General features: G+C 48.3%; 2 protein-coding genes across 11 annotated transcripts in view; both read left to right on the top strand.

Annotated features, from left to right (window-relative positions):
* The window catches only part of USP4 (ubiquitin specific peptidase 4), a 49,705-nt gene extending 29,195 nt beyond the window's left edge, over positions 1 to 20,510 (top strand). For 5 of the 10 annotated variants that reach the window (XM_034658310.1, XM_034658309.1, XM_034658314.1 and 2 more), the window contains 14 exons: positions 2,208 to 2,381; positions 4,259 to 4,417; positions 5,330 to 5,554; positions 6,302 to 6,385; positions 7,296 to 7,390; positions 9,712 to 9,903; positions 10,771 to 10,859; positions 14,247 to 14,474; positions 15,706 to 15,776; positions 16,032 to 16,150; positions 16,490 to 16,639; positions 17,626 to 17,729; positions 19,481 to 19,569; positions 20,179 to 20,510. In XM_034658310.1, coding sequence (XP_034514201.1) covers positions 2,208 to 2,381; positions 4,259 to 4,417; positions 5,330 to 5,554; positions 6,302 to 6,385; positions 7,296 to 7,390; positions 9,712 to 9,903; positions 10,771 to 10,859; positions 14,247 to 14,474; positions 15,706 to 15,776; positions 16,032 to 16,150; positions 16,490 to 16,639; positions 17,626 to 17,729; positions 19,481 to 19,569; positions 20,179 to 20,340 — 1,941 coding nt within the window. In that variant the 3' untranslated portion in view covers positions 20,341 to 20,510. Of the gene's footprint in view, positions 1 to 2,207; positions 2,382 to 4,258; positions 4,418 to 5,329; positions 5,555 to 6,301; positions 6,386 to 7,295; positions 7,391 to 8,987; positions 9,085 to 9,711; positions 9,904 to 10,770; positions 10,928 to 14,246; positions 14,475 to 15,705; positions 15,783 to 16,031; positions 16,151 to 16,489; positions 16,640 to 17,625; positions 17,730 to 19,480; positions 19,570 to 20,178 lie in introns of those variants that run through there. The other 5 variants (XM_034658312.1, XM_034658311.1, XR_004624706.1 and 2 more) reach the window with 4 other exon arrangements.
* A 487-nt stretch (positions 20,511 to 20,997) lies between these two features.
* Positions 20,998 to 21,150, top strand: part of C4H3orf62 (chromosome 4 C3orf62 homolog) — a 3,395-nt gene continuing 3,242 nt past the window's right edge. Inside the window, exon 1 of the mRNA XM_019801068.2 lies at positions 20,998 to 21,131. The gene's annotated coding sequence lies outside the window, so the exon portion shown is untranslated. The remainder of the gene's footprint in view (positions 21,132 to 21,150) is intronic.

The following is a 21,150-nucleotide window of genomic DNA, read 5'->3' as shown; positions in this document are numbered from 1 at the left end:
GGTGAGATGGGAAGAGCAGAGTACTAAAGAAAAGAAACTTGTGATTTGGCTTTTCATGGGTAGGTTTTCTCAACTCTGCATATCCTCAATTTTCCTCAACTATTAAATGAAGATAATGATAACGAGGAGGTCTGTAGCTCTACATGTAAATCTCAGGGGAAAAAAAGTTTAATTCCATGATTTAAGTTTCTGTCTCTTAATGCTAGGGAAAGAACAAACAAAACCCAAATGTAGTGGAAGGGGAATAATAGAAGAACAGAAATTAATGAAATACAGGGGTGATTTACACTGTAGCCAAATGTGATTCTTTGGAAAAAAAAACAAAAACCCAATAAAATTGACATAAATGCTCAGGGAAACTGATGAAGAAGAAAAGAGAAAATAAAAATGACCAAAGCTAGGAGTGAAAGAGGAACATCACTACAGACCCTGTAGCCATTAGAAAGATTAGAGGATAGTAAACTAAACCAATATTGCACTGTGTGTTAACTAAGTAAAATTTAAATAAAATTAAATTTAAAAGATTAGAAGATATGGGGCGCCTGGGTGGCACAGTCGTTAAGCGTTTGCCTTGCTCAGGGCGTGATCCCGGCGTTCCGGGATCAAGTCCCACTTTGGGCTTCTCAGCTGGGAGCCTGCTTCTTCCTCTCCCACTCCCCTACTGTGTTCCCTCTCTCACTGGCTGTCTCTCTGTCACATAAATAAAATCTTTAAAAAAAAAAAAAAAGATTAGAAGATAGTAGAACAACTTTATGCCAATAAGACAATTTAGATGACAAGTTTGGACAAGTTGCTTTGAAAGGCATTATTTATCAAACTGACACAGGAATAAATAGAAAATATGAATAGTCCTGTATTTGTTAAAGAAATTACTTGGTAATTAAAAGCTTTACAACAAAGAAAATTCTTATTCTGGATGGCTTTATTGGTGAATATATTCAAAGATTTAAAGCAAGTAGTGATACCAATCATACAAACTCTTTCAGGAAATGGGAAAAGAGGAACAGTTCCCCAAATCATTTCACAAGGCAGCATACTCTGATACCAAAATTTGACAAGGAATTTTTTTCCCCCTAAAATTTTACTTATTTATGTATTCATTCATTCATACATTCATTCATTCATTCAGTTTTTAAAATTTTATTTATTTATCTGACAGAGAGAGGGCACAAGCAGGGGGAGTGGCAGGCAGAGGGAGAGGGAGAAGCAGGCTCCCTGCACAGCAGGGGGAGCCCGATGTGGGACTGAGTCCCAGGACCCCGAGATCATGACCTGAGCTGAAGGCAGTCACTTAACCAACTGAGCCACCCAGGCACCCTCTAAAATTCTGTTTTTAAGTAATCTCTATACATAGTGTGGAGCTTGAACTCACAACCCTGAGATCAAGAATCACATGCTCCACCGACTGAGCTGGCCAGTACCTGCAACAGTAATTTTTAAAAAAGAAAAATTTTAGATGGTCATATCTCATTACTGTAGATGCAAGTAATGTAAATGAAATTTTAGCAAATCAAATTCAATGATATCTAGATGGAGGTGTAGAACAAGGAGGATTTGTACCAGAAGAACTTGGTTGGTTTGACACCTGAAAAATTAACGTGTGTCACTTAGCATAGTCACAGAATAAAGAAGAAAACCATATGACCATCTCAGTAGATGTAGAAAAAACACTTAATAAGATTCAATTCTTGAATTTGAAGAGTTAAAATTAGTATGTACACACATACATTGATGTTATTCATTGTTTTTTCCACTATCTCATTATCCTGATCTTTTCCTCCATAATGTTTCTGTTCTAATAAGATATTTTGTCTTTAGCTTATTTATATTTTGTCTTCCCATGAGACAGTGGAATGTCCTAATCAATTCCAGCTAAAAAAAATTATCTTAAAATGATGATGTTAAAAATTATCATCTTTCATCGAATAGAAAATTATTCTGTCATTCACTTGGGGTATGCAGCTTGTGCCCTCAGGTAGTTATTTCAGAGACCGTGTGAGCCCCAGGACCATGTCCTTGGGAGGTTAGCTGCCAGGTAGGCCATCAGCGTGGGCTTCTGAGGCTGTGCCTTAGAGTTGTGAGCCTTGTAGAGAAATTGCTGAGAACCTCGTTTTGTTGGGAGTTGACCCTCACTGGCCCTTAATAACTTGGTTTCTCTCTGTGTGCTTGCCAGAAGGGGTGTGAGCTCTGATTGTGTCCTCTTTCAGTGCTTGAGCAACACTGCACCACTGACCGACTACTTCCTCAAAGATGAATATGAGGCTGAAATCAACAGAGACAACCCTCTGGGAATGAAAGGGGAAATTGCAGAAGCCTATGCAGAGCTCATTAAACAGATGTGGTCTGGAAGGGACTCTCACGTGGCACCTCGCATGTTCAAAGTAGGTTGTTGTATATACCTCCTTTTTTCCATTTTGTGGAGGTTGATTTAGTGTTATTCCAGTTGCACTGCGTTTAAGATGGGGTCTGAGATTAAAAGCCCCGTACGATGAGATCCTCCTTTTCTGTTGTTCAGTCATTCAGCACACAATTACTATAAGTGACCTCGGTCCCCACCTCTGGGCTGGGGATACTGCAAAAGTCTTTGTAAGCTCGTTGCTCAGAATGCTGTATTCTGTGGTGCCAGACTTGAAGTAGGAAACATCCTAAGCCAGACTAACAATTCAGTTTAATTTCTAGAGTTATCTGAAGGGTATTCGTGGTTCTCTGAGCCTGGAACCTAGCCCTCCTGTGGGCCCACTAAGTCAGGAATTGGGTTGATATTTTTGGAATGTGGTGTGAAAGTCAGTTCTCCGTTGGATCCCTCAGCTAGGAAGATTGGGTGAACTGGAGTGGTGGGCTCTTGGAGCAACTTGGGCTTTCCCTTGCCTTAAATGTTTTTTCCTGTTGAGGGGAAGGACCTTGCCTTCATATTTGAAATCTGAGAGACCTCTCTATTTGGCCTGTACCAGTGGAGTTTAAGGAGCCTTCATGAAGCACATGGTAGAAAAAGATAGGCTTATTTTTTATTCAAAGGGGAGGGGGGTCGTAGCACCTTGGCTCAGTGAGAAAATTTAAATGTTCTTTTGAAATTGAAAACTAATTCTTTTTACCCCTGTGGTCACATTGATCCATGGGAAATACATGTAAATCACTACTCCCATACCCTGAAGTCAGAAGGAGACTAGAATCAGGTGACGGCACATGAAGCTCAAACTCACGTAAGTGAACAACCGGCAGGCCATATTTAGAGATGTTAGGGGTAGTTCAGAGCTTCCTTGATGATGGACATTTTCTCTCTCTGCGCTCTCTGGTATGGCTAGTGGCTGAAATGTGATTAGTGTGAACAAGGAACTGAATTTTTTATTGTATTTAATTTTAATTTAAATAGTCACATGTGGTCAGTGGCTATGGTAGTGGGCATCACAGGTAGAGAGCATTGATTGTCCAACTTTAGGATTCATCAGAACCTCTGGAGGAGCTTGTTAAACACGGACTGCTGGACCCCAGAGTTTCTGATTCTGTAGGTCTGGGTTGGGCCCAAGAATGTGCATTCCTGACAAGCTCCCAGGTGATGCTGGTGGTGCTAGCTGGGGGTCACGCTCTTGAGTATCGTGGATGCAGAGCAGTACAAGGCAGACCGTTATTTAAGGGCAGGAGGGCTGTTAGATACGGGAGGATTCCTCTGGCTGATGCAGATTCCATTTGTAAAGTTCTCGTGGAGATGCTGAACCAAAGAAGGAAGTAAGAGAGGGATCCGTGTTGGTACTTGCAAGGAGTTGGCCACTCAGGATGCCACCCGTCACTTCACTCTTCTTTTAGGGTAGTGGCCCCGGTGCCAGGTCTCCTATTGTCCTGGCTTTTGATTTGAGCCCTCTCTCTGGTGAGAACTACTGGCTTCCTTTAGGCTCTTGACGAATTAATTGGGTCACTCGGCCAGATGGCGTGTGTTCTCCCGTACTATCCCAGCTGACCCTGCAAAGTTATTATTATTATTTTTTAAGGATTTTATTTATTTATTTGACAGAGAGAGAGGCAGCGAGAGAGGGAACACAAGCGGGGGGAGTGGGGGAGGGAGAAGCAGGCTTCCCGCTGAGCAGGGAGCCTGATGCGGGGGCTCAATCCCAGAACGCTGGGATCATGACCTGAGCCGAAGGCAGACGTTTAATGACTGAGCCACCCAGGCGCCCCTGCAAAGTTATTTTTGATGGTAGGTTCCCATCTGACTTCACTGGTTCCTTAAATCTTATGCCTTCTGATGTGATTGCTTTTGTTGTAGACCCAAGTGGGACGTTTCGCCCCTCAGTTTTCTGGCTACCAGCAACAAGACTCCCAGGAGCTGTTAGCCTTTCTTCTAGACGGATTGCATGAAGATCTGAACCGAGTCAAGAAGAAACCCTACCTGGAGCTGAAGGATGCCAATGGGCGGCCAGATGCGGTACGATACTGCATTTCATAGAAGTTGCCTCCTACCGAGAGTTTCAGGGACATTCTTTTAGTCTTTGAGTATTGGTGCCAAGGCCCTGGTTGTCCTTTGCTGTTGACGACATGGACACGAGCTCTTGTAGAGAAATGCATTCCAGGTCAGAAAGAGGCAAACTGTAGTTACTCCTGATTCTCCTGCTTGGGCTTCTTTAAGTTAGTGCCAGTTTGTGTAGTATAATTCCATTGCTGAACCAGAGACGAGGGCAGTCTGAAAACTAAAGTGCCTGTAGTAGGGGTTTGGGATTATTACTGCCCTCGTTGAAATACACATATGATTATTAAAATAGTTTGTTCTTTTTTTTTTTTTTTTTTTTTAAAGTTTTTTTAGTTTGTTCTTAACATTATTAGGGCACTGATTTTTTTGCCTCCATTTTCTGATGTATGAAAAGGGAATTTGGTATTTAAGTTACCCTATCACGTTGGGCTTAATCATGTGAAAAATTGGAAGTAATATTTAAATCTTGAAGGAGAAACTATGAGTTAGCTGAACGACAGTATAAATTAAAACCTCACTAAAGGGACTTTGGATCATTGAACACCTTATAGGAGGCAGTCTTTCCCTCTTCAGGTCCATTTGCCCACAGTGCTGTCAGGGCTGTCTGTCTTCTATCAGAGGGCACACAGATGCCTGTATGCCCCGTGATCCTACGTGAGGACTTCGTTAAGTGCGGGATTGAGCATAGAGCTGGCATGTGGTTGTGAGTATGGTACACTGAGAGCAGTCCAAGCCCTGGCCGGCCTGGGCCAAGTTCTTTGCAGTAGAGACTGCCTCGCAGTGCAGCTCACATTCCATTGTGGATCATTCCGGATGAAGGGGTAAACAGCTCAGGTGTGTTGAGAATGTCTTGTTTATATTTCCTTCCAGGTGGTGGCAAAGGAAGCCTGGGAGAATCACAGGTTAAGGAATGACTCTGTGATTGTGGACACATTCCACGGCCTCTTCAAATCCACTTTGGTTTGCCCAGAATGTGCTAAGGTTTCTGTGACCTTTGACCCATTTTGCTATCTAACTCTCCCACTGCCCCTGAAGAAAGATAGAGTTATGGAGGTCTTTCTGGTTCCTGCTGACCCTCGCTGCAGACCTACCCAGGTAAGAGGATCTGCGCCCTCATGGCACCCCTCCCCGTGGGACCCTGAGCACAGCTTCTTCTACCAGCTGCCTCTGAATCCCTGTGGCACTTGCCTGAGTGCACGCCCTCGGCTTCTGCCAGGCCTTTGTGTAATCCCGTATCACTCAAGGAAGACTGTGAAGGTCCTCTGGGTTTCTCTGTCACTTTTTTCCCCCTGGTCCATTCATTCAGCTAGGGTAACGTGACTGATCTGCTACGTGGTCCTGGCATCTGAGTGCTGGGAGGCAGCAGCAGGCTCCTTCTTGGTCACTCAGCCAAGAGAGTCTGCTAGAACAGAAGGCTAGATGGATGGCATGGCCAGCGGGGCTTAGGGTCCCGCCCTGCTGCTGGCTCACCGGATGACGGTACTGCTTCGCCTTCCGGCTTCGGTTTCTTCACCTCTTACAGATGCATGACATGGCAGTCTGTAGAATTTTCAGCCATTCCTTAAAGGAAGTAGTGAATGACTGCCAAAAGTGAAGAATGAGACAAAGCAGTATTTAGGAGGGGAAGGGGTGGCCGGGCTCCTGCGCTGCTGCCCGAATAGAGAGGCGGGTGCTGAGGCGGAGGACTTGCCATTGGCTCTTCTGTCTGCTCCTCTGGGCCCTGACCTCATGGACACTGTTCCTAGGAGGTCATCTCTGCACTCTGCCATGCCTGCTCCTCCCAGCTCGTCTCCTACCCTTTGCCGAGCACCCTTGTCAGCCCTCCCGTCTTTCTTTTTGCAGTACCGTGTGGTTGTGCCGCTGATGGGGGCCGTGTCTGACCTGTGCGAGGCTCTTTCCAGGCTGTCCGGCGTTGCTGCGGAAAACGTAAGGCAGAGTGGTCAGTGGCACTCAGCCTACTAGGGCCACTTCATAGTCCTTGGGAGTGTATTTTCAAACTTGTAGCCATTTTTAGGGGGTGGTTCTTACTGGCCAGCACAAATGTGATTGTATGTGGATGCCTCAGACCTCCTGACCTCCTGGCCCTTGCTCTCTGTGCACACTGTGGCTGAGACTGTCCCTTCGGCCACGGGGAACACTCTTTCCTCCGTTGATGGCACATTAGCCGTGGTCAGAGGGCCAGGAGTAGGGCTGTCCCTTCCCACATGACTTTCTCTGTAGTCTGAGAAGCTGTCTCTTTCCTACACTAAACCTTGTAACTCTGGAGTGACCTTATGATGTTCTTGATAGAAATCTTTATTTAAAAGCAAGTGCCCACACTGGGCTTTCTGCGGAGGCTGGCCCTGTGTGGCATGGGGAAGGCAAAGATCCCTTCCCCATTCTCCTGCATGCTCCAAGTTGCCCCCCTTGTCCCAGCGCTCATCAACGCCCTTGCTCAGCCCCACTCCCGTTGCACCCCAGCTGGTTGTAGGCAGTTGTGTTGTTGAGGTCTGGTGTGTTCAGCTATGTGCCGAGGCTGGTTTCGAGACTCTTGGTCCCAGGGGACACCCCAGAGGTTTCTGGGTGACTACCAGTCTCTGCTCAGCACTCACTCCCCACCATTCCTGCCACTTGAGGGCAGATCCCATTGTAAACCTTACGACAGATGTTACCAACGTGCTTTCTGCTGATGGCAGTCATGCTGTTCTGCCTTGGGCCCTGGCCCCTGAACTCTGGGGCTGGTGGCGTGGCGGTCTCTCTGGAGGCCACACTTGGCTCTGCATTGTTTTCATTTGCTTCTGGGTTATGTAGAGGCTCTTAACCAACCTGTAATCTTTCTGTTACTGTTGATTCTTAGATGGTGGTCACAGATGTATATAATCACCGGTTCCACAAAATTTTCCAAATGGATGAAGGTTTAAACCACATCATGCCTCGGGATGACATTTTTGTGTGAGTACTCAGTGGTTTCTGCTGCAGAGTGAAAGGAAACATTCTAGAGGCTTTGCCTTGTAGGTGTCTCCAGAGCAGAAGATCTGGTAGTCAGTGCTCAGGTGGATTTGCCCTGACTCCTGGGTACAAGGGATGGGTATTCAGAGAACTGTGGGCAGCCATCAATGCTAAGCACCTCCTGGCACTTCAGAGCTAGACATTCCAGATAATTCTCTTCAGCACGGATATAGTCTTTTGTCAACAGTTAACTACCTTTTAAGAAGGTCTATTTAATGGTTCTACAGATGGACTTGCTGTCAGAAATGCCTTTCTCAAGAAGAGTTAAAGCTGTGCAAGGGGCTACGGGAAGGTGAGAGAAGGGATGTGGTACAGGCAGTGGCTCCTTGGGCAAGTACCGTCTCAAGAGTGACAGGGAGGGTTGATAGAAACAGCCTTTTTCTGTTCTAACATTCTGGAAGCTCTCAGACTTAGTTTTCTCGTCTGTGTGGGGATAGTACACTGCCAGCTCCAGTGGCCCCCTGGGCCCCTCCCAGGTCCCCTTACTTCAAGGCCTTGTAACTGTGTGTGTGTCCCTCTCCCAGGTTGGGTGGAGTGAAATGTGAGCCTGCCCGTGCTCCCTGACAGCCACTTGTTCGGGGAAGCTTGGATGTAGACCACACCCATGCTCTTTCTCCCTCATTCCCTCTCACTGGAAACTTGACTCTGCTGAGAAAGGGTTTTAGGATTTGTTTTGGTTTGTATTTTGGTTGAGGAATGCAGTACACAAAGGAGGTATTTCCTTCTCTTTAAGTTTTTGGGCCTGTGACTTCTAGATGACTCTAGAAGGAGTACTTCTTGAGCACATCCAAGATCCTGGTTCTGTTCACACTTGCACAGGCTGCCTCCCCACTCACAGCCATCTTTGCTCACTTTACAAACGGAGGGCACCAGGGCTCATGCTGGGCATCGGGCTAAGGCAGACCATTTCCTACCTCAAGCCCTGGACAGTGTCTCCCCTCAATTCTGGAAACTAATGTTTGCATACACTGGAGCTTAGACGAGCTGAGGCATTGCTGTGTGGGGAGCTTGGCAAACTACTACCAATGAATTTGTGGAGGCCTGAGTGCCAGCCATAAGGAAGCAAGTTGTGTTAAAAATGAACTGGTAATTGTCATGAAAACACACTAGTACCGCTAATAGTTTTTGAGCATGTGGAACGCTGTGCTGCTGAGTTACTGAATTCTCACAGCTGCCCTCTAAGGTGGGTAATCCCATTGTTCACTGAGTAAGCAGTGTCAGAGGGGAGCAGTTGGCTCTGTTACCAGAGAGTGACAGCAACAGACCCGGAATTTGGGCCAGCCTCACTCCAAGACCTGGTTCTTGACCCTAATGCTGGACCATAGGGCCTTTACCTAGAGCACATCTTGGACATTTTTGTTGAGTTTTTCTTAGAACTCCTCCTGCACATACTTCCTTTAGGATCGTTTGCCAGGCATCTGGGGAGGGGTGTGTGTGTGTGTGTGTGTGTGTGTGTGTGTGTGTGTGTGTGTGCGCGCGCGCGTGCGCGCGCTTATAGTTCTCAAAAATTGAATCAGTAAGTTTGTGTCTCCCCCTATAGGAAGAGGGAAAGACTACAGTCGGTTGCCAGCAATTTTGGTAACATCTGTTCCAGGATAAAACATCTATAAATCTCCTCAATCCCATGTATTCACTAAGTAAGACACGTTTTTCAAAATCATTGATTTGTATTTAGCATTTTCTTTGGTTATCTATAATTTTTAAAAAATATTCTTTAATTTCAATGTTTTTGAACAAAGATGGCAGTTTTATAAATTTGCTTCCTCATTTGAAATAAAGAATCTTTGTCTAATATTCTAGGTGTACATTCTGGTATGATATTTGGTATTATTAAAGGTCAGGGCATGTAGGAATACCTTTTTAAAAGTTGAGCTCCTTGGTTACAAAAGATGAACTTGGTGGCCAGGCGCCCCCCCCCCCGCCCCCCGCCCCGGTGCCTCTGTGTCTGCAGTGATGGTCCAGATGATGGCTGTCATCTGTGTTGAATTCCATTTGAAGGACCACAGAGTTGAGGCCATGGTTGGGGGAAAGAATCACGTTAACCCCAAGTCCCGGGTTGTGTAGGTTCACGTTTTGCTGACAGTGACCCTTGGGATTGCTGACCCAGCTTCTAGAATCATCTTGGAAATGGTTTATCCACCTTTTATGCTGAGGTATGGTTTGTCCCAGCAACCACAGTCCTGGCCACCATGTAGCTGCAGCTCAGATCTCTGCTGCTCGTAGTGACCCGCTGCTGAAGCTGCCCTCTTGTGTAATTGACACAGGTACGAGGTCTGCGGCACCTCCGCTGATGGCTCTGAGTGTGTCACGCTTCCAGTCTACTTCAGGGAAAGGAAGTCCAGGCCGTCGAACACTTCCTCCGGGGCTGTGCTATATGGGCAGCCGCTGCTGGTTTCTGTTGCCAAGCACAAGCTGACCCTCGAGTCTTTGTACCAGGCTGTTTGTGAACGTATCAGGTTGGTGGCAGGAATGCATTTTGCCTGTTATCTAAAATCTCAATGGGCCCAGTCACAGTAGTATCTGCACCCCCCCCCCACCCAAGAGTGCCTGTATTGGTCCTGGGTGCTCAGTCCTATGACAATGCAGTTGGGGGGCGCCTGGGTGGCACAGCGGTTAAGCGTCTGCCTTAGGCTCAGGGCGTGATCCCGGCGTTATGGGATCGAGCCACATCAGGCTCCTCCGCTATGAGCCTGCTTCTTCCTCTCCCACTCCCCCTGCTTGTGTTCCCTCTCTCGCTGGCTGTCTTCTATCTCTGTCGAATAAATAAATAAATAAATCTTTAAAAAAAAAAAAAAAGAAAATGCAGTTGGGCTGGTCCCTGGGAGGGCCAGGTCAGGTGCTGTAGCAATGGGGCATCTGGCACCTCTTAAGTGCCATGACACTGGCACCTTAGCTTCCTCTGTGGTCCCCGGAGTCGTGTCTGTCACACTTGTCAGTCACTGGTTTTAGGCCCTCTTAGTGCTTTGATGTCAGTTTGTGTTTGAACACAGTTTCCGAAGTACTCCACTATCATTTTGAAGCTGGTGATTAATGTTAACTGAGAAATGTTTCTTTTAATGATGGTGCCACATGACATTCATAGAAGACTTGAAACAGGCATTCACAGCAGACTTAGAGTCTTCAGTGACTTGGTACTTATCTTTTGGGTTCCTCGTAATTTCTTAAAGTACTGAGCCATCATGTGATTTTGTAGCCCTTTTATTTACCTGAATTGCTTTGTGAGTAGCTGTATGTCAGTTGTGAACCACATCTAGCTGAGTAGTGGAGAAAAACAGGTAAGTGTTACGGCTAACCAAGAATTCCTTTTCCTTCTTTTTTCCCAGCCGCTATATAAAACAGCCTTTGCCCGAGGAGTCTGGCAGCTCGTCCTCAGAGCCGGGGGCCTGCAACGGCTCCAGGGGCAACTATGAAGGTGAGCGCTCGCCACGCTGTGGGGCTGTGACTGACCAAATCCCTCCTGGCCTCCCTCTTCTTCCAAAGGTACACACAGGAGAGGGAGACTCTGAGGCTGGGTGGGAGCTCTGGCTGGAGAGCAGACCTGGGAGCCCCGTTGCGCCGCTCCATGCTGCTGGCGCCTGCTGTCCAACTTTGGAGCCTCGTGTAATCTTTTTAGACATGTAGGCTGGCTTTCACCTCAGGTAGAGTTAACTTGACAGGACTGAGTGACTTGCCCGGGTCATGAGGCAAAGTCAAGAGTTGATTCTGGTCTGTTGGGATTGCAGAGTGGGAGCTTAGCCAGCCCTTGACTGCCTCCATGACCGGGCTTCTGCCTGCTGAGCTAGCGTGTTAGCCCTTACCCGTCACTCTGGCGCGGTACCGCCTCCGGGAAGGACAGGAGTCCTGGCCAGCCAGTCAGAGGGCAGAGACAGTTTCTCTTGAGTGTTTCTTTTGTTCTACCCAGGAAGCTACAGGTGATCGCTGACTCTAGAAGGCTCTTACTGTGGGAGCGAAGAGAGCCACACTGTGCAAAGTGGTAGGCTAGGCTGGTTGCAGGAAACCCAGAGCCCTCGCCATCCTCCCGTGGTCAAATGCTCACAAGCTCATCCCTGACTGGGGAGCTGTGTTGGACCTGCATTATGGTTGTCACCCTTCTTTTTGGGGCCTAGGTGTCTTAGTGGGTTTATCACTATAAAACCACAAATGTCGGGGCGCCTGGGTGGCACAGCTGTTAAACGTCTGCCTTCGGCTCAGGGCGTGATCCCGTCGTTATGGGATCGAGCCCCACATCAGGCTCCTCCGCTATGAGCCTGCTTCTTCCTCTCCCACTCCCCCTGCTTGTGTTCCCTCTCTCACTGGCTTTCTCTATCTCTGTCAAATAAATAAATAAAATCTTTAAAAAAACAAAACAAAACAAAACACAAATGTCCTGCAAGTTAGTGCCATAAATTTTCAGCTGCAAATCCAAATGCTCAAATTTCTCTAAGACACACACAGTCTTGGAAAACGAGAGTTGACATTAGAAATAATGCTACAAGGCTCCGTCTTTGTGGGATATTGCAAATCATGAGTAATTTAGGTTGAGTATTTAGTATAGGTCTAATGTTATTCTTGTCCAGAATATCAGGTCCTCCCACTAGGGTTGAAGAGGAGGGGGTTTTGTGCGCAGGTCCCACATGCAGAGATGGCACAGTAGCCATGGCGGTCTCTGAGCAGACCTGGGCGACCCGCCGGTTCTCGGCGCTCTGGCGGTTAAAGCCCTGTGATTCCTAGCTTAAAGTGTGGGGTGGACTTCAACAAGTCACCTTATTCCTCTGAACCTTGATTCAGCCACCTGCAGGATGGGATGAGAACATCCGCTTCCCAGAGTTGAGGTTACAGTTTAATGAGATAACGTGGGTTCAAGTACTTGGCACGTAATGGGTGCTCAATTAATAATCCCACCAGGTAAGTATTTGCTGCTATTATAATTAGCCTCACTTTTTAGACATTCCATGTGTCAGTCTCCTGTTCGGGAAGAATTAACTGCCTTCTTTTGAATCCTTTAACGGAGTCTTGGTGCACAGACTTTGAACTCCATTTTATGTTGAAATACTTCTAATGTCTTCACTGCCATGGCTGCTTGTCAGGCCTGTGGTGGCTGTCTCCTGCTCATTCTCTCAGTGATCTTGGGTAGCTGTCACAGGGATCCTGTGACATCCACTCCTGCCTTAGCAGAAGCTTCCTGAGATTGTCCAAGTAGCTGGCAGCCAGTGGCACAGCCAGGAAACACAGTTTTTATAGTTCCTGGGCTCTGTTCACTGAGTGGGGCTGAAGGAGCTTTGGCTGTGTCCCTCTCAGGGGTAGCAGGTAGGGCAGGGTTTCACTTGCTGGTCTGGGAGCGGTGTAGGCTCACCTGGGGGGTAAAAGGGCAGTGCAGCTGTTTCAGGAAAAGGAACGTCTGTGAGGGGCAGCCTTGCTGTCGTAGGCCAGCTGGCTGTTTGGGAATGGTGCCGATGGGCGTCCGTGTCACACCTTCATCCGTGGCTGTGTTGTTCCTGTGGCCTGAGAGGAAACTGCTGCATTGTCCTGGGCCTGACTTGTCGTCCCTTATGAACACGTCCAAAGCAGACTGTCTTTGAAAAAGAGGATTCTTACATTAGAACATCCTCTTTTCCTCAGTTTCCATGTCTGCTATTTCCCAAGTATATAAATTTCATATTTTAAATGTTTTCTTTTCCTCTTACTTTTACATTACCTTTTGGAGTTGTCCCATTTTTGTTGAAATTACTTACCCAATACCCTGACCTTCCCTGTTTCCCAACAACAAGAAGTGCGATGACTGTGTTTATGGATCATTTTATTGCCACCACATATACCAGTTCTCTGGAAATACCTGGGAAATTTACTCATCAGTGTATGTCTCTAGAATGCCTATTAAAACTCTTGAGGGGCACCTGGCTGGCTCAGTCGGAAGAGCACGCGACTCTTGATCTCGGGGTTGTGAGTTCGGGCCCCATGTTGGGTGTAGACATTACTAAATAAATAAATAAATAAACTTTAAAAAAAAATTCGTGAAACTCAGCAACCTCAAATGAATAAGACAAAAAAAAAAAAAAAAAAAAAAAAAGGGGGGGAGGACCCTGTCTGCTGTGTCCCTGGGACCCAGCCCAGAGCCTGTACCTGAGAGACATTCACCGACTGCTTGTTGAAGGAACAGTCAGCATGTTTCTTGTATAGGAACCGAAGGCTTTTGCTTAGTATTTGTAATCGTAGTAATATTTTTTAAATTGACTTGTAAATTGTGTTTCTTAACCATTTGGTCCTTTTCTCTCTGATTGTCAAATGACGAAGTTGAAAAAGTCAGAGGCTGGGGGTGAAGCCCAGTAAGGTACCAAGTGTGGAGGGACCCGCATTAGGACGGGTGGGCCTGCTGACTTACCTCATGCCTTCAGGGGCCTCTGTGAGCTGCCCTGGGCCTGCGCTTCCTCATCACGCGTTTGCAGGGCCCCTCCGTGTGTCTCACTGGCTCATGGTGAGGGTGAATTCAGGTGCCTTGTAAAGGGCTAGAGGGAGTTTCACATACACAGGACAAAATGTGGGAGGAAGCACCAGAGTCAGGTATGAAGTAACTTTTTTTTTTTTAAAGATTTTATTTACTTGTCAGAGAGAGCACAAGCAGAGGGAGCGGCAGGCAGAGGGATAAGCAGGCTCCCCGCCGAGCAAGGAGTCCAATGCGGGACTCGATCCCAGGACCCTTGGATCATGACCCCAGCCGAAGGCAGACGCTTAACCTACTGGAGACACCCAGGCGCCCTGAAGTAAAATTTTTAACATTGAAGTGGTGGCAGATGATATACCCTGGTTTTTGTTTGTATGCCAGGAGAAGACGAAGAAGAAATGGAGCATCAGGAAGAAGGCAGAGAGCTGCTTTCAGAAACAGAAGGCAGTGGGGAGGACGAGGTGGGTGGTGACCACGGTGAGACCACCCAAAAGAAGGTCAAAGGCCAGCCCTGCCCGAAAAGGCTTTTTACCTTCAGCCTTGTGAACTCCTATGGAACAGCTGACATAAATTCCCTTGCAACCGATGGAAAACTACTTAAACTCAACTGTAAGCACTTTCTTTGACCTTTCAAACTGGGCTGGCGGGGCGGGGGCGCTAGACTGTGTCTGAAAATCCTGTTTGCATCCAGTACCCACTGCACTGGGCTCTCACCATCTCCCTGTAGTGCCACGAACAGACACTTGTGTGGGCCTTGGCTTGAAGCTCCCTAAAGACTGTTTCCGAGACCTGAGCTCCTGCCCCAGCCGTCTTGTCAGGCTTGTCTCTCTGGTCCTCTCTCCACCACCACCACCGCCCTTGGGGCCTCTGCTCTGGGGTGATAACATTTCTCATGCCTCCTGCGTGGCAGCATTTCCCCGGACTCCTCTCCCTTATGAGACTACGTGCCTATTTCTTTTGTTCCATAAGACCACTCGTGACATGTGACCCATCTAGACGATGGTCATGGGTTTCGAGCGCTGTTTGTTAGCTGGAGCCTGTAACGGGGGCTGCCGAGCCCACGGAAGAGGCCTCCATGCAGGACGCGTGTGGAGAGCACAAGAGGATGGGGAAGACCCCTGCCCAGAAGCGTGTCTCTGTCTCCTTCACTGGAAAAGAAATTAGCCTTCTTTCACTCCCTTTCTTTTTTGTTAGATCGCTTTTAAAATGTGTGTTCATACCAGCTTTATTGAGGCGTTTACGGGTCTCTCTCCCTGTCTCTGTAGCTCCCTCTTCTCTGTGTGGCCTCCTCCTCTTGTCAGTCCCTTGCAAATTCTAGCCACCTCCTCGAAGTGCAGTCTTTGGCTCCCCACCTCCGTCTCCCCATCTCCTTCCCCCTCTCTTGCATGCTGTGGCCTGGAAAGTGCCTGCTGGCAGGAAGCTGGGCCGGGGTAGGCATCACCTTGTTTGTTTGCCTTCTCTCGGGGATCGCACTCTTCCTCTGCCCAATACCCATCATCTCAAAACCACGGTTTCGTTATTTTATCAGGTTTTCTCATGAGTTAAGGTGGGAGGGTTAAATCTGGTCGCTGTTACTTCATCTTGACCTCTGCTCTGCCTTATACAGTTAGCGCCTCTGGAACTTACTATGGCGTTGAGGAAATCTTTGCCAAAGGATTTGGGGGTCCAGGGGTTCCGAGTTGGCTGGCTCGGGGCAGAGCATTGCTCTTGCTGCGGCTGGTGATGGGGGAGCAGGAGTTGATGGTGCAGCCCGAGTGTTTTCTTCTCACTCCCGTCACCTGAAGAGCCTCTCCTGTTGCTAGCTGTTAGTACCCAGTGACACTTTGGTCCTCCTCCACAGCTCGATCCACACTGGCCATCGATTGGGACAGTGAGACCCGGAGCCTTTATTATGATGAGCAGGAGTCTGAGGTGGGCGACTCGGGGTTCCTGGTCGGGGGGGTGCTGGGCTCTGCTCCGCTGTGTATTTGGGTCACTCTCACCAGTTCCCCAGCAGTTGAACACATTCTGTGTCAGACTGAGAATGGAAAGCACTTAAAGATTTTACATTCTATGTTCAGAGGCTCCAGAAAGTACATTCTCTTCTGGGCACGGGAGCTTGTGAGGTGTTGGCTTCACCTGGTAAGAACTTACCTCCCCCCAGAAGTCAGCGCTGTGTTCCCACAGGCCTACGAGAAGCACGTGAGCATGTTACAGCCTCAGAAGAAGAAGAAGACAGCCGTGGCCCTGAGGGATTGCATCGAGCTCTTCACCACCATGGAGACCCTTGGGGAGCATGACCCCTGGTAGGCAGCTCCCCGGTCTGGGCAGGGGCACCTGTACACCCCGGACTGAGATCTGCTGGGGCTATCTGTGTGCACAAAAACGCTTTTTTTGGCGGGGGGGGGATTTCTTGTCACTTCTTCACATGACTGATCCTATATCACAGTCTTTTCCATGCAAATTGTTTTCCAGACGAAGAAAGCCATCCCCCCGTTTCAGAAGGTGGCTTAGAGACAGCTCCCCCCCCAAGCTGTCATGCTGAGCGCAGGAAAGGATGTTGTGGGACTGTGGCTGTGCCTCGGTGCTTGGGTGCCTGGGGGCCCTGGCTCCCCGCTAAGTGTAGGTTTCTCTTTTCTCTGCAGGTACTGTCCTAACTGTAAGAAGCATCAGCAGGCCACTAAGAAGTTTGACCTTTGGTCCTTGCCGAAGATCCTGGTGGTTCACCTCAAACGTTTCTCCTACAATAGATACTGGAGGGATAAGCTCGACACAGTCGTGGAATTCCCAGTCAGGTGGGTGCCTGAGCTGCAGTGTCCTTAGGAAAATTAAAAAGTAGCCAGGAGACCTGGGCACTGACTGGCTGAGAGTTTGTCCCCAAAGACTTCTCTGCATTAGGATGTGTGTTGCTGGGCTTCAGGCAGTTGGACTTCGGCTTACCCCACCTCCCCCTCCTCCTACCTTTGGAGAGAAGATTCTCCAGCAGAAGTGCTTCCCAGGCTCAGGGTGATGCTGATCCCTGCTGCCCCGTAACTGAACGGCCTCCCGGCCGCCTTTCGTCCAGGGGCCCTGAGCCCAGCCGGACAGCACACACACCATGCTGCTTCTCCTTAACTGGCGAGAAAGCAGCCGGAGCGTAGTCTGCTGAGGAGAACTGGAAAACGGGGGGCTGTAGCGGGGGTCCACAGCCACCTGTCCAGTCCCTGGGGCAGAGAGTGGGACTGGCTGTCTACTCGTGGCCCAGGGTCCCAGGATGTAGAGGGACAGGCCCAGGAAAGTAAGTCAACCACATAGGAGTTTGTCCACAAAGTGCAGATTGTGAAATGCTTCCTGGGGGGTGGGAGTGGAGGTAGAGAGACGGACAGAGTATAGACGTTTGTCTAAAAATGTGTTTAACTTTTCTGTATGTTTGAAATTTTCAAAATAAAATGTTGGGAGAAAACGTTTTCTGGGACCTGTTCGGTATTAAGCTTAAATGTTCACGGCACTGACCGTAATGTTGACCCTGACGGCCGTTTCTGCGTGGATGCTGCGGCCCTCTTATCTGTGCCCAGAGCCCTTCCCCGCCGCTGGGTGTGGGGCCGCAGTGACCTGGGCGGCCGGTGGTCCTCACGAGCCCCCTGCGCCCCTGCCGCCACGGCCTCTTCATTCGTTCCTGCTGCGGTTTGTGTTCAAATGCTCCCGTGTTCCAGCCTCATGCATAAAAGGGGTTTGCTGGGTTACCCCAGCTTCTTGCTCTGAGTTTAATGTATTAAAGGCCATTTTTGTGTTTTGTGCCCAGAGCTCTGAACATGTCCGAGTTTGTGTGTGACCTGTCGGCCAGGCCTTACATGTACGACCTCATTGCTGTGTCTAATCATTACGGAGCCATGGGGGTTGGCCACTGTAAGTACTGGCATCCGCCGCCTCTGACGTGTTGAAATGCCCCCGGCCAGTCTCCCCGGCCTCTCCCTGCATGCCGGGCCCTGTCCCAAGCACTTCACACGGCATCTCAGGCCTCTGCTGTCAAGGCTTTAGGCTTAGTTCAAACTGCTGCTGCTCCTTCGCCACTCTCTCTCTCTCTGTCTTTATCTTCATATTCTTCTTCATTTTTTTTTAAGACCTTAGTTGTAAGTAATCTCTGCACCCAGCGTGGGGCCCACACTCATGGCCCCGAGATCAGGAGTCGCGTGCTCCACCGACTGACGGGCCAGGCACCCCTGGTCTTCATGTTCTTGAATCCCGTAGCCCCACCTCTGGGAAGCTGGCCTAAGGGAAGTACTTGACACTGGGAAAAAGCTTTATGCCCAAAGATTCACCTATTTGTGATAGTGAAAAATGAGTAGCTGCCTCAGTGACCCAGCAGTGGGCACTGCTGTCCATCTACGTGATGGAAGAGTGCACAGCCCTTGCAGGATAAAATGAATGATAACTTGGGGAAATGCCCATGACGTGTCCAAACTTGCGTCATTGCAGAAGCTAGTATCACAATTATGGTAAAACAAAAAGCAAGGAAACTTCTCTTTGCCTTACCTTATCTTCTAAAATGTCTGGAATGTATAGGTTTTTGTTTTTGAAACGATTTATTTATTTATTTGAGAGAGCGAGCATGTGCGGTGTGGAGGGGCAGAGGGAGAGGGCCAATGGGGGCAGGCCCTCAGCATCTTTTCCTATGTTCTCCACCCCTGCGGTAGGCACTCCAGTGAGAAGTAAAGGGCTGACGCAAAGTCATGGAGTCAGGTGGAGACGAGCAACCAGTTCTCCATTAGAGTTCGTCATTTCGTAGACTCTGGAAGGGACAGGAGTTGCTCATTGTCGCTGTGATTGCTGCTGTAAACACGTCCTGCTGGGGAATAGTATACAGTCAAGACAGGAAGTGTTGGCTGTGGGGAATGCTTGACCACTGTGAGGAATTGTTACCCAGCCACAGACTTGGACTCACAGTTTCAGAGAAAGATACATTTAAGGCGTCTTGTCCACATCCCAGCTCCGCAAACCCAGTTGCCCAGCATGTCCCTCACTGGGATTACCCCAGAGGTTCCAGAGACAGAAGGAAGCAGTAGTAGCCATCTACTGGACCAAGTGGAGTTTGATTTGACCTGTTCTTTTGAGGGCCATTTTTGCTTAAATCTTAAAAGTATCAGCTTCTTTCATGGGTTCCTTAGCTCTGGATTATTGCTTATAGCCATCCTGAAGATTGATACAGGATTTCTCTATTCTTTTGATTAGTTTCCCAAAATTACAGCTTAAAGCCTTGGTCCCTTACAGCTCCATTTTTAGCCCCCCCCCCTTTATTAAGAGCAGGAGGGAGAGAGATTATGGGAAGGGGAAAGACAATCTTAAGCAGGCTCCACGCCCAGCATGGAACCCGACACGGGACTCAAAATCACAGCCCTGAGATCATGACCTGAGCTGAAATCAAGAGTCGGACACTTAACCAACTGAGCCACCCAGGCGCCCCCATTTTTACCCTTTTTGAGAAAGAACAGATTTCAAAAAAAGAGGAGTTATCTTTTGATTGTCACCTGTAAATTACTGTTAATTTCAGGGTCTTTGCTTTATTTTTTTAGAGTTTTATTGTTTAGTGCAAGCCTGATAAATTAGCCAGATTGGTTCTCTGGTGATTGCTAGAGGTGTTTTCTTTGTTGACTTGGCAGACACCGCATATGCGAAGAACAAAGTGAACGGGAAATGGTATTATTTTGATGATAGCAGCGTGTCCCTGGCCTCTGAGGATCAGATAGTGGTGAGTAGGCTCTAGGGCTTGGTTCCTCCTCTTACCTGACCGGTTAAGGCTGGGAAGCGTCTCCTGGGCTGGTTGGTTATTTGGTCATCCTGATGTGCCTGTGGGAGCTAGATGTGGTAGAGAAAGAGTTGACTGCCTTTCCTTCCAGGACCCTTCCTAAACGAGAAGCTCCACTCTCTGGGTTCTGTCACAGGCGCCGGCCCTTCCCTGCTCTCTGGGTAGGGTCACCTTTCTTTTTTTTTTTTTTTTTTTTTTATTTTTTTTTTTTTTTTAAGATTTTATTTATTTATTCAACAGAGATAGAGACAGCCAGCGAGAGAGGGAACACAAGCAGGGGAAGTGGGAGAGGAAGAAGCAGGCTCACAGCAGAGGAGCCTGATGTGGGGCTCGATCCCATAACGCCAGGATCACGCCCTGAGCCGAAGGCAGACGCTTAACCGCTATGCCACCCAGGCGCCCCTAGGGTCACCTTTCTGGTTGCCTCTGTGCAAGGATGCACAGGGCAAGACGGCAGATCCCTGAGAGTGGGTTTTGAACAGGGAGCAAAAAGCTGGGAGAATGGGTGGTAATTCCAACCGCTGAATGAACTTTTCCTGTCTTGTGTTTTAGACAAAAGCAGCTTACGTGCTGTTTTACCAGCGTCGAGATGATGAATTTTATAAGACGCCTTCAGTCGTCGGTTTTCCTGGATCCTCTGAGGGAGGGACGAGCCCAGGCAGCTCACAGCAGGGCAGGGGGGACGATGAGGCTTGCAGCATGGACACCAACTGATGCCGCCTCCAAGACCCTGCCGCCCCACAGCACCAGTGTAATCCCCCAGGAGAACATCTTTGACACTTTGAAGACTACTAGTGTTCGGTCTAAAACCCAGATGAGGAAATCCCCTTCTTTTATGAGCAGAAGAAAAAAAAGACCCTGTTTGCTCAGAAGGGTTATGTCAAGAGGCTGAATTATTTTTCTTTTTATACAGGTGGTGAGAAATTTCTGTAAGACCTGTGGAGCTGGAAAGTGGGGGGTGGGGAGGAGGGTGCACAGTGGAGTAAGGCCGATGCGTTCCAAAGAATGGAGAGGAACACTGTAATTGAGGATGGTGGCCACGAAGACCTGCGCAGGCTGCCCTGAGTTCCTGGATTTCTTATTCTGGTGCTGGTTCCTGGTCACCCCAGCAGTCTGCCCACAGTAAACCAAGCCTCCAGTTCACTTGATGTTGTCCCCTTCTCCCTTGCTGTGCACTGACATGGGTTTATAATTCCCTCAAAATTAGTCCCTGAAGCCCATTTCTGTTTCCCTTTGAGCCATCTTGGAATTTCCAGCTTTCTTCCCCCTAATGAAATGAAGATATTTCGTGCTGGGGTCTCCTGCCCCTCAATCTCGTGTGGAACCTAGCAGTTCTGTTATGTCCCTTACCATCCTTGATGAATTGAGACGGTTGGAGACGGTGTGGCCCTTTTATTAGGTATCACTTAAAAGAAGTCGGTACACAAAACTGGGTACAGTGGCCCATCCAGTTTTCTCTCCACGTTGGTTTGGGAATGGGAGCCTTCTCCTTCTTGCCTACTTTGGTAAGAAGTGAGATTATGC

This window comes from Ailuropoda melanoleuca, chromosome 4 (assembly GCF_002007445.2).
Source record: "Ailuropoda melanoleuca isolate Jingjing chromosome 4, ASM200744v2, whole genome shotgun sequence".
Classification (NCBI taxonomy): Eukaryota; Metazoa; Chordata; class Mammalia; order Carnivora; family Ursidae; genus Ailuropoda; species Ailuropoda melanoleuca.
This window is presented reverse-complemented; position numbering and strand designations above follow the sequence as displayed.